Here is a 12,607-nt window from a genome sequence, read left to right as displayed (position 1 = left end):
CAGAGAGAAGAGAGAGTTTTAGTCCCTGGCGGCCTTCACACATAACTCATCACACTGCTTACATCAGTTTTAAAATAGCCAGAGTCTCCTCTGGCTGCCCTGCAAAGGAACTAATGGAGTCGGCAGAGAAATGATATTTCTTTACACAGAGAAAGCCTTCTGAGGCTGGCCAAAATGTTCACAATGTCCAGAACTCATGAATAATAGTAAAACAGAGTTGTCCAACTTTTTGGAAAAAGGGAGGAAAAAAGAAAAAATATAGGAGATCGAGTCTACATATACAGTACATAAAGGATATGTAAAAAAAAAATCATTCAGATCAGACACAGTGAAATTCTGCTGTGTGAAAACAGTCTTTAGCGCCTTCCAATATTCCTCTAAACGTTAGAGGAATTAGAGGCGACTTTGTATAAAAAGGTTGTCGGAGCTGGCTTGGGGAGTTGCTTTTTGCATGTATCCCAGGAAGGCAAGGCTGCCAGCAGCAGAATAAAACCTCCCAGCAGGACGCAGAGGCCACTAAAATAAAATGCAATGTCATAGGTCTGGGTCCAGTCATAAAACCAACCTGAAAAGAGAGTAAGAAAAGAGTGAGTTTGATAGACATAGTATATATAGGAATACTGTAATCTCATCAGTTTATATACAGTTCATGGGACTGACATATACACACTACTATATATATAGAGTAGATATCTAATAAGAACCTACTTAATAGCACAGGGAACTCTATTCAATACTCTGTAACGACTTACATGGGAAAAGAATCTAAGAAATAAGTAGATATATGTATAACTGACTCACTTTGCTGTACAGCAGAAACTAACACAATATTGTAAGTCAACTATAACCTAATAAAAAAGTTAATTTAAAAATTTATATACAGTTTGGATTAGGATATAAATTACCCAGTTCTACTCCCAAAGTGGCCTAATGGGAGTTAGAGGAGAATTTCTTAAATAATTGGACAAGACTAAGCAGGCATTTTGGGTTTCTCCCAAATGAAGAATAAACACAAATTCCTGAGCAAGTGTATTGGCTTTTCCAACTATAGCAAAGTGATTCTGAATAAATCATGATCAAGAGGCATTCCAAGCAGATTTATCTTGTATAAATATGTGCTATTATTACAAAAGCAATCCCTGTATTCAGAGACATTGCAAAGAAGAACAGTAAAATGGGCTTGCTGCTGCCGCTGCTAAGTCACTTCAGTTGTGTCCGACTCTGTGCGACCCCATAGACAGCAGCCCACCAGGCTCCCCCGTCCCTGGGATTCTCCAGGCAAGAACACTGGAGTGGGTTGCCATTTCCTTCTTCAATGCAGGAAAGTGAAAAGTGAAAGTGAAGTAGCTCAGTCGTGTCCGACTCTTAGCGATCCCATGGACTGCAGCCTTCCAGGCTCCTCTGTCCATGGGATTTTCCAGGCAAGAGTACTGGAGTGGGGCGCTATCGCCTTCTCTGAAAATGGGCTTACTATAAGATAAATATCTTACCAACAATTGGTGGTCCAAGGCTATTTCCAAGTCCAGCAAAGAACATTAATATCCCATAGGCGTGGGCTAATTTTTCAATTCCCACTGTCTTCGTGGTCACATAAGGAAAGATGGACCAGTTACCAGTAAGAAACCCTAGGATCCCAGAAAGTAGTGCCAACGTAACATAACTTTTGGCAAATGGAATTGCACACAAGGCCAGGCTCATGATTATTAAGGTAGCTACATAAAGATATAAGGTATTAATCCACTTGAAGTCAGCCAGTATCCCTAAAATGAGTTTACCAACTGCTGTCATAATGCCAATAATAGAAATAAGAGGCATAACAAACTCCTCTTCTTTCACATTTGAACTTCTTGCCACATCTTCCATAAGTAACGAAGGTGGAAACCCTCCGATGTCAAAGAGAAAGATGGCAATGAAGAGTGCTGAAAATACTTTGTTTTTAAAAAGAGCCACAGTTTCTCCACAATAGTTTTTATATAACTGCCATTTCCTCTTGGCAAGCTGTTTGCAGAAATATGTCCGTTCTGCAACTTTCTTCTTGTACGTTTCAGTCTCTTTTGTGTGTGCCACTGTTGCTGGGTTTTTGTGGAGCAGACTCTCTGATTTGCGGTCGCCATTGGCTAAGATGTTCTTGCATGTTTCCTCCCCACTGTAGCTCTTTTCAAGCATGTTTATGTTTTCTTCTGGGTCCTTTTCTTTTTCTTTGTAAATCGAGTACCTATCTGGTACATTTTCCAGAGCTGTTTTCTCAGGTAAAGGGAAATCAGAGGACTGGAGGGGTCTCATCAGACTGCCACAGGCTAATATATTTAAAGCTAAAGCACCTACAATCAGCAGGCATCCATCCAGTCCATAGAACTCAATCAACAGTCTCTGCAAAGCAGCATATATAAAAAGTCCAACACTTGAACCTAAAAAGGAAATGGGAACTGTTTAATCTTAACCTCTTATCATCGGGACTTTCAGAACCAGCATTATTAGTATTACAGTTCAATTTCTTTGTCACACTGGCATTCATGAGTGTGCCTTCATATTAAAATCACAACAAGAAAACTGAAGATGATGACGATGATGACCTCAACAATAGTAACACTGATAGATCTATTTTTAAAATTAGCATTTGCAGTTCAGACACTGTGTTAAATACTTTACATGGCACAATAATGTTTCCTTACAATAATCCTATTGGGTGCATGTGAGTGCTTGTGTTTGCTCAGTCATATCTGACTCTCTGTGACTATAAACTGTAGCCTGCCAGGCTCCTCTGTCCATGGAAGTTTTCAGACAAGAATACTGGAGTGGGTTGTCATTTCCTTCTCCAGGGGATCTTCCCACTCAGGGATCAAACCCACATCTCTTGTGTCTCCTGCATTGTCAGGTGGGTTCTTCACCTCTAGCGCCACTTGGGAAGCCCCTCCTATTGGGTATGTCCTATTATTATTCCCAGTGTACACCTGAAGTGACCTCAGGCTAGAAAGGTTGAGAAATTTGCCACAGCTCAGAAAGCTACAAGTGGCATAAGTAGCATTTGCATTCAGTCTGACCCCAGGAACCCATGTTCTTAACAAATACGTTATACAACTACATTTTTAGTACTTACAGGCTCCATGCTTTATATGTATTCCTTTCGGAAAAGAAGAGTTTTCATATTTTATTTTTTGAGATGAAGAATATATTAATTTTTAAGTTGTAGGATATTTATAGTGGTTTGATAACTCAAGTGTGTTAGTCACTCAGTCGTGTCCAACTCTTTGTGAACCCATGGACTGTAGCCTGCCAGGTTCCTCTGTCCATGGCATTCTTGAGGCAAGAATACTGGAGTGGGTTGCAATTTCCTTCTCCAGAGGATCTTCCCAACCCAGGGATCAAACCTGGGTCTCCTGCATTGCAGACTAGTTCTTTACCATTTGAGACACAAGGAAAGCTCAAATCCATTGCTAATCATCAGAATGAATGATTGATATTAATAAACTATGAGAAAGTAAAGTGAACTTCGATAGGATATTAAAGTTACAAAGTATGCCTGCTTGCACACTTGTGCAACACTGTAAATACACCATATTTTAGTAGATCACACAAACCACACTGGAATGGCAAATTACATCAGCCCAATTAATTTGAAGTGTTCTTATCTGGTTCTGATTTCAGCTGTTGATTGACTATTTTAAAATTTAAATATCACTGAGAAATGTCAACTCAAAAAAAAGTAGGAAAGAAAGTGATCTGTAATTTAAAAAAAAGAAAGTGATCTGTAATTTAAAAAAAAAAAAGTCTAAAGACATTAATCTACACCAAATTACATCATAATCCCAAAAGGATGCCAAGCTTATTGTAAAAATTACAAATAACCAAATGACTCTTAGAATTATTTAAAAAAAAATTTGATACCACAGTTGTCCATTCCTAACATATTTAAAATTAACTCCTTTATCCCCAAAGAAAAAAACTTTGCTTACAAACATTAATCAGTAGTTCACATTAGTGTAAGGACAGTTAATACAGTTCCTTTTGTGACTACTTAGGAAGTCTCACTGTGCTGACTATTAAGCAATAAAAGCAGACAAGTTGAATCCTTCCTTATCTTTTTAAAAGTGGCACATACTTCAAAGGTTAAAAGCACTTCAGAAAACAAATGGAAAGAACTGAAAAGAGGACTACATTTCATGCACTTCCATAGTGCATTAGCATCCACTTACTATTAATTCATGTTTTCTCTAACATCATTTCTTTGTAGAAGTTCTAACAAAGTGTCATATAATTACTTTAAAATATTCTTGATGTTTTGAAAGTTAAATATTTTGATCTTGAGAAAGTAAACAATTCCCCACTGCTCACCGACTAAGTTTATCTATCAACATTATGAAACATTAAGGGAAACATATCAAATCACTTCAATAGGTGGTTTATCAAAAGCCTATGATATGCTAAGTGTACGATAGGGCACCAAAATAAAATTCCACTTTGGACACTAGTGTTTTCAGCCCACATGCCATGAAAATGTAGTCATGGCTTAGGAAGATACGGCAGGGAATACTCTGGTGGACCAGTGGTTAGGACTCCATGATCCCACTGTCAAGGGCCTGGGATCAATCCTTCGTCGGGGAACTAAGATCTCACAAGCCATGTGGCACAGCCAAAAGACAAAATGCAGAAATTCTTTCAGGGCAATGAAGAGTAACTAGAGCTCTCTTGTGGAACTGTGTAAACTGTAAAACTATAATTTTTAATCTTTAAAAAGAAAATCCCAATTTTAAAATCATCAATGTAAGGGAAAAGTGAAATAAAGCACTAATTATGCTTCTATGCATGTCTATAGAATACATGATCACAAAGAAGCAAAATATGAATTTGATGTTCAGGGAACCTGAAATGGTAAGATATACACGTACATCTTGATGAATTCTTCTTCAAGACCAGGGGTCAATAGACTTTTTCTATAAAAGGGCTAGAGAGGAAATCATTAACTCACAGTGGGCCATCCAAGCTCTGTCACAAATGCTCAACTCTGCCCTTGAAACATGAAACGGCCCGAGAAGAATCATGAAGGAATAAGTATGACTGTGTTTCAATAAAGCTTTATTTATAGACACTGAAATTTTAATTTTACATAATTTTCATGTGCCATGAAATAGTCTTTTGATTTTTTTTCAACCAATCAAAAGTGTAAAAACCATTCTTTATGCAGGACCTGTCCAAAAAACACTTAGTAGATCAGACACTAGTTTATCAATCCCTGTTCACCAGGGAGTAAGACTATTCCCAAAACGTCCGTTTTATGCCCATGATTCTTTATTTCATCTAGGTCACAATATTTAAACTAAGTCACATTAATTCAGTTATTTTGATTTGGGGTTCTTTTTCAATTGTTAAAAATTTCTACTGTGAGTTTTATTTTTCTTGTCACCTCTTTCACTGATGGTAGATACTATAAACTGAATGTTTGTGTCTCTCCAAAATTTGTAAGTTGAAATCTTAACCCCCAACATGATGGAATTAGTAGGTACGGCCTTTGGGAGGTGATTAGGTCAAAGGGTGACGCCCCCGTGAATGGAATGAATGCACTTATTAAAGAGAACCCCAGAGAGCTCCCTCTTCTGTAATATGAGGACAAAGGAAGAAGATGACAGTCTGCAACCTAGGAGAAGGCTCTCACCAGAAGCCAACCCAGCTAACCTTGACACCCTGATCTCAGACTTCCAGTCTCAGAACTCTGAGACATACATTTCTGTTGTTTATAAACCACTCAGTCTAAGATACTTCAGAGCAGCCTGAACAGACGAAGACAGTGGATTCATACTGCTCCCTGATTTCTGCCTCACCTGGCTTCCTATGTGTTGCAACTGAAAACTCTCTAATTCTGCCAAATCTGGATTGTCCGCAGTCAGTCCATTTTGGTTCAGTGTGCTAAGGTCCAGGCCCTTATGGTTTCCTCTTTAGACGGAATGGAAAGCAAGAGCAATTCTCTCAGCATACGATTTCTAACACCTTCATCCCAGATAAATCTGGATGTTAAGGGAAACCTAGGTGATAGTTTTAATAGCTAACACTTTTACAGCCCTTGCCATGTGCCTTATGCATATGTTCCTTTAATATTCCTAATACCCCAGTGGGATGGTGTATGCTCAGGCCACTCAAAGTGGCTGTTCTCTTGCTCTCTGTACATCCCCTGCTTGACCAGTGCCTGCTTCACTTATATCTACTCACATGTCACTGGGTTCTTTCTTCAGTCATGAAGCTGGGCCAATACAGGCTGTACAGGGTGGAGTCCAAAAGATGGAAACTATTATTATCCTCATTTTATAGTTCAGAAAACTGAGGCTTAACAGTTAATTTCACAGAACAGTTAGGTAACTTGTCTGTCACCAGGCAGCTACTGAGTGATAGAGGATTCAAAACCAAGTGATTTGGCCTCAGGGTCTGGGTTTGTCACTACATTACAGTGCCTTTACCAAAAAAAAAAAAAAAGAAAAAGAAAAAATACAGTATAGGTGGGACTTCCCTGGTGGCCCAGTGGTTAAGAGTCCAAACTCCCAATGCTGGGGGGCACAGGTTTGATCCCTAGTTAGGGAAGATCCCGCATGCTGCATGGCCAAAAAAACATACAGTATAGGTAAGACCTATTGTCCTTTAAGGTGCCATGCCTATCTCACAGCCCTCCCCACACTTGTGGAAGATGCTGTCAGTTCTTTAGACTGCTAATGAACTGCTCTGGATTCTCCATCTTTTTGTTTTTTCTCTTTCTTCTCTCAGTTCTACTTTAACCATGCCCTCAGACCCTGGTCCTCTCTCCTCCTGGGCCATGATTCACATTTCGTACCTGGTAAAGCTTTCTTAAACCACCTCAGGTAAATATCCAGCTTAATTTAATCTGATCTGGAGTCACTTTGCTGCACTGGCCTCAGGAACAAAACATTAGTTTGGATCCTGCTGCCAGATACACTACTGAAGTAATTCAGCTTATCAGAAAGTCTGACCTCTCAGGAATAGCCACCCATTAGCAAGTAGCAATGTAAACGTACAAGTTTCAGTAAGCCTGGACATTTTATCTCCTAAACAAACTCATAAAATATTGGCCACAGAAATTTTGATAAGTTCTCTAAATGGCTTAGGAAAAAAATACATCTGAAAAATAAAACACCACTCAAAAATATCAGAGACTTGAAGTCCAGAAGGTTTTATACTTACACTCTGCCCCCACACCCAGTGATGGTCTTGATTATTAAAGGAATAATAAGGATAAACAGTCTGTCATTTGGATATGCACATAGACTAGGTGGATGTATTCACAAATCAGTACTTAAGAAAAACTAAGTTCCATAATAAATGGAGTCAGAGAGGTATCAGCATTGGTGTTCTTGACAGTGGCCTAAAGGATCTCCATTTTCCTTTCATTTCTCCTGTCTTTCTCAGGGTTCAGGTGCTTTACTTAAGTGCTCTCTGCTTCTTTTAGCAAGGCTCTCACCAGGATGTGATTCTCAAATTATTGGACCCATAAGTTTTCTTTTCTTATGTTATATTGGAAATCTAATGCCCCAGCTTTTTTTATATATGTATCTTTAGGGTGTTTTGAAAGCTACACCCATATTTACAGTGGAAAATAATTTCCTTCTAGGATTAGAGTAAAAAAAAAAAATAAAAAAGTTGTGCTCCTGAGTGGTAGCTGGGGGGTGGTTGGTTAAACCTATCTGTGCTTGGTAACTTTCAACTTTGATTACAAGGCTGAAGAGAGGCAGTGCTGTACTTATACTGAAAATGTACCTGTTGAAATCAGGCCAAGGGCAAGGCCACGACGGCTGTCAAAATACTGGCACGTGATGGTCACCGTTGCAGTGTATAATAAACCACATCCGAGACCTACACACAAGAAGACATTGCATAAATTAAGGCAGACTATATTATTTCAATGCAAGAAACAAAGAGGAGTAATTAAATAACTCTGAGAGAAACAAGTGTTGTACATTAACGCATGTATATGGAATCTAGAGAATTGGTACTGATGAACCAATGTGCAGGGAGGGAAAAGAGATGGAGATGTAAAGAACAGACCTGTGTTTGAACACCCACAAGGGGTGGGGAGGGTGGGACAAATGGATAGATTAGTATTGATGTATATACACTACCAATAGATAGCTAATGGGACGCTGTTATATAGCACAGGAGCTCAGCTCAACGCTCTGCGATGATCTGGATGGGTGGGATGGGGGGTGTGGGAGGGAGGCTTAAGAGGAGGGGATATATATGTAATTCTATATATCTTATATAGAATTCTATATATCTATATATCTTAAGTGAGGGGGATGTATACATATGGCTGACTCACACTGTTGTATAGCAAAAACTAACACAACATTGTAAAGCAATTATACTCCAATAAAAAAATGTATTTGTAAAATAAATAAATAACTCTAATAGGACATTCTGCTACTGACTGGCTAAAACTCTTCAAAGTGTGTGTTCCTAGATCCCTCTGATGTTAGCGGTGCAGCTCCAATGAACACATTTTGGCCAGCCTCGATTTTCACTCCCACCCACCCTTAAGGTCAGGGTCAAAAAAAATCCAATTTCTAAAGCACAAAGGAGTAATGTAAATTTAATTTAAGACATATGGAGAGATAAAGAAAATGGTTAAATCACACACCAAATAGCAAAATTTAACCAAAATTCTCCATTAACTATCTCTCTCTGGCTCTCTTCCACATAATTACCCTCAACTCAGTGTTCTTCCTCCTCTAAGTCCTCTAAACAATTTTATAAAATCCCCTTCATCATTCCAAGCTCTTTCGCTAGACTTCACAGCTTGGCACATCCAGTCTACAAAACAAAGGCTTTCTGGGGCTCTCAGATCATCCCATCACTGTAAAGTGTGTATTTGTAAGTTTTAATCTTTTACAGATGCAAATTGTTTTATATAGGAATAAAACGTCATGTCTTTAGTTTAAAATCTCTTTGAAAAAAAGAGGAAGAAAATATAATAATATATTAACAGCAGTTACATTTAAGAAGTGATCATATGGTTCCTTGCTATACTATTCTTTATTTCTCTGTGAATTTGAAATTCTTTTATGGTTAGGAAAAAAATACCTTACAATCCAATATCCCTTTCTTTAGACCCTAGGGCAATATTTAAGGCTTTTGTCTGTTAGCTTAATCTTTTTCTCCCTATTAAGGATCTAATAACCCCAGTTTTGGTTTCCATAAAGCATTCCTCTGACTTCTAACTTATAACATGTGCCCTCTTTCTGCAATATCATCTGTTCTTGAGGGTCACTCTATAAACAACATAAAAGCCATTGTCTAAAAACTAATTTTAACCATGACTCATTAGGTTAGTTATTAAAGTCATTTTCATTACTTTCAATTGTCACCTGGACTATGATTAGAAAGAATACATGGGTTTAACAAATATGCTGCATAAACATTTTATGAAATTAGCACTTAAGACAACTCAAGACTCAGATGATCATCTGTGACTGTATTAAAAAGTACTCTTAAAGAAACAAGGTAGACTAAAATAATTACACTTTAAATATTATTAAATTTTTCAAATACAGCACCCTTTTGCATGATTTAAGGGAACAGATACTATACCTCATAAATTAAAACATGAGTTGGATTGACTTATATACTTATCACTATCACATATAATATACTTCAATAAAATAAGACCTGTTCCTGAACAATCAATTTTGTGAAACCAAAAAAATGCCACCCTTAATTAAAATTGTAATTCAAAAAGTTTTGGAGAGGGAATGAATTTACTTTTGGGTAATCTGGTTGTCAGGGCTCCATAAAAAGGACATTTCTGTTTGCCAATGCCAGAAAAGTTAAAACAGTAACTTTTAAATGTTTTCCCTTAGACTAAAAAGAAAGAAATTTTTTAAAGTTATGTCAAGGTCATGGGTTTCAGATAAGATCACTTCACTTTTTTTTAATGTAGCAGAAATTTTAAATGCCTTTTCTCCAAACTTTTTAAAACACAGAAGGTGACAGGACACTTTCCCAGATCAGGATTAGGATGGAAATAGATGGGGAAACAGTGGAAACAGTGTCAGACTTCATTTTGGGGGGCTCCAAAATCACTGCAGATGGTGACTGCAGCCATGAAATTAAAAGACGCTTACTCCTTGGAAGAAAAGTTATGACCAACCTAGACAGCATATTCAAAAGCAGAGACATTACTTTGCTGACTAAGGTCCATCTAGTCAAGGCTATGGTTTTTCCAGTGGTCAGGTATGGATGTGAGAGTTGGACTGTGAAGAAGCCTGAGCACCGAAGAATTGATGCTTTTGAACTGTGGTGTTGGACAAGACTCTTGAGAGTCCCTTGGACCGCAAGGAGATCCAACCAGTCCATTCTGAACAAGATCAGCCCTGGGATTTCTTTGGAAGGAATGGTGCTGAAGCTGAAACTCCAGTACTTTGGCCACCTGATGCAAAGAGTTGACTCATTGGAAAAGACTCTGATGCTGGAAGGGATTAGGGGCAGAAGGAGAAGGGGACGACCCAGGATGAGATGGCTGGATGGCATCACTGACTCAATGGACAAGAGTCTGAGTGAACTCCGGGAGTTGGTGATGGACAGGGAGGCCTGGTGTGCTGCGATTCATGGGGTTGCAATGAGTCGGACACGACTGAGCGACTGAACTGAATTGAACTGAAACCATCAGTTATTAAGGAGATAGACCTCAAGGTCTTTCTCAGAGTGCATGAAGTCAGAACTATTTTCATAATGATACTATCATATTTTCAGCTTTTTTTCCACTCTGTTCACATTTATGCTATTGGTACAAAAGAGATGGTGAGTAAAACTGGAAGAGCCTTAGTACAAATCAAGGTATTGGTACCCAGCTTCTTATCTTATATGCTTCATAACCACTCATTCACAGTAAAAACAAACAAAGAAAAAATTTTTAAATGCTTCATCTGAATTGCAACAATTGAGGCAGAAAAAGTAATTACTCAACTGTTTTAGTAGCCAGCTAAAGTAGCCAAATTTTCCACGTACCCCTGCATGTATTTGAAAGAATGTCTTATAGACAGACTATGGTTACTCAGACTTATATGTTGGGCATACATTTTCTTGAAAACAAGCAAGGAAAATAACTGACAATAATGGTTACCAATGATAAAATTAGAATTTTCCAGTAAAAATTGGAATTTTTTGAAACTAGTATCTAACACCGTGATTTGACAGTTTCCCAAAACATAAATATTTCCTGATGAGCCTGTTAGGTACTTAGAATAGGCAACAGGAGTCCAGAATGGCGGTGGCTAAAAGACAAGGAAGAGAAAAGCCCGTGAAAATTGAACAAAGGAAGGTCTGAGGACGGGAGTGAGGACCTCAGGTAGAACAAACAACACCCCTGGCTAGCCCAATTTACACAGGGCAGGCCCAGGGGGAGAAAAAACATATAAAAAGAGGAGCCAAAGGGCTGGGGTTTCTCTCTCTCTCCTGCACGCTGGGGAACTCTTCTCTTTGCGTCTTTGGGTCAACATGCCCTCACACCTCAAGGATGGATTTTCCTGCTATTATCTAAATAAAATAGAGCTGTAACATGGAGCTGTAACACTACTTTGTCTAAGAGCTATAACACGGTCCATTTGAGACCTGAGCTATAACACGGTCTGTCCAAGACCCGAGAGCTGTGACACGTCGAGGGCTTTAATGTCCGTCACTCCAAATCTTCGTTGTGACGAGACAGAACCGAGGAGCACACACTCGCCTGACAAGCCTATTGGTGATACTAACAGAAGTGATATTTTTAGCTGTTATTTAAAATGTGTCAACATTTTAAAGTTCCTGCCTAACTCAGAGAACCAATATTTTTCACATATCCAATTCACAATGTTACAAAATCAGACTTGAATGCTGACCTAGTCAAAGTTACAGATCTAAATAAATTGATTTAATATTACACAGCATGAAAAGTATACTGATGTGGTTTCAATTTCCATATTGCAATTAACCCTTGAAAACTATCATATATCAAGTTTCTGAAGGAGCAAAGAAAAGTATCTACAGCAACATGAGGAGAGTATTACAAACCTCTCCCTTTTCCAGTTACACCTTTGTGTGAGATTTTCTTGACACACTTCAATCAAAAAATAACATATTACCACAGATTTGAGTACTGAACAGATCAGAGAATCCAGATTCCTCCCATGAAACTAGATGTTACAGAGATTTCCAAAAATGTAAAACAATGCCATTCTTCTCATTAAACTTTGTTTTGTTTTGGAAAACAGAATTGGTTTTTGTAATAAGTATGTTATTAATGCCCTTCCCAGGTAAAGAATCTGCCTTTCCCAGGTAAAGAACCTGACTTTTCCCAGGTAAAGAATTCCCAGTGGGTAAAGAATCCATTTGCAATGCAGGAGACACAGGAGATGCAGGTTCAGTCCCCGGGTAGGAAAGATCCCCTGGAAGAGGGCATGGCAACCCAGTCCATGGGTTGCCTGGAGAATTCCATGGACAAGGGAACCTGGCAAGCCATAGTCTAAAAGGTCACAAAGAGTCAGACACGACTGAAGCAACTGAATATAACATAGCACATGTTATTTATGCTGGATTTGTTATTATTATCTCTAAATGAATTACTAAACAAATACTT

At 38.4% G+C, this 12,607-nt stretch overlaps 1 protein-coding gene across 1 annotated transcript in view; it reads right to left on the bottom strand.

The window, feature by feature from the left end:
* Window positions 1–377: 377 nt before the first annotated feature.
* Window positions 378–12,607, bottom strand: part of SLC16A9 (solute carrier family 16 member 9) — a 45,435-nt gene continuing 33,205 nt past the window's right edge. The window contains exons 3-5 of the mRNA XM_052641268.1: window positions 7,756–7,851; window positions 1,491–2,408; window positions 378–565 (exon numbers count right to left, since the gene is read on the bottom strand). Of these exons, the coding sequence (XP_052497228.1) occupies window positions 378–565; window positions 1,491–2,408; window positions 7,756–7,851 (1,202 nt within the window). The remainder of the gene's footprint in view (window positions 566–1,490; window positions 2,409–7,755; window positions 7,852–12,607) is intronic.

Source organism: Budorcas taxicolor, chromosome 5, assembly GCF_023091745.1.
Source record: "Budorcas taxicolor isolate Tak-1 chromosome 5, Takin1.1, whole genome shotgun sequence".
Classification (NCBI taxonomy): Eukaryota; Metazoa; Chordata; class Mammalia; order Artiodactyla; family Bovidae; genus Budorcas; species Budorcas taxicolor.
The sequence above is the reverse complement of the archived record's forward strand: the minus strand, read 5'-3'. Positions and strand labels throughout refer to the sequence as shown.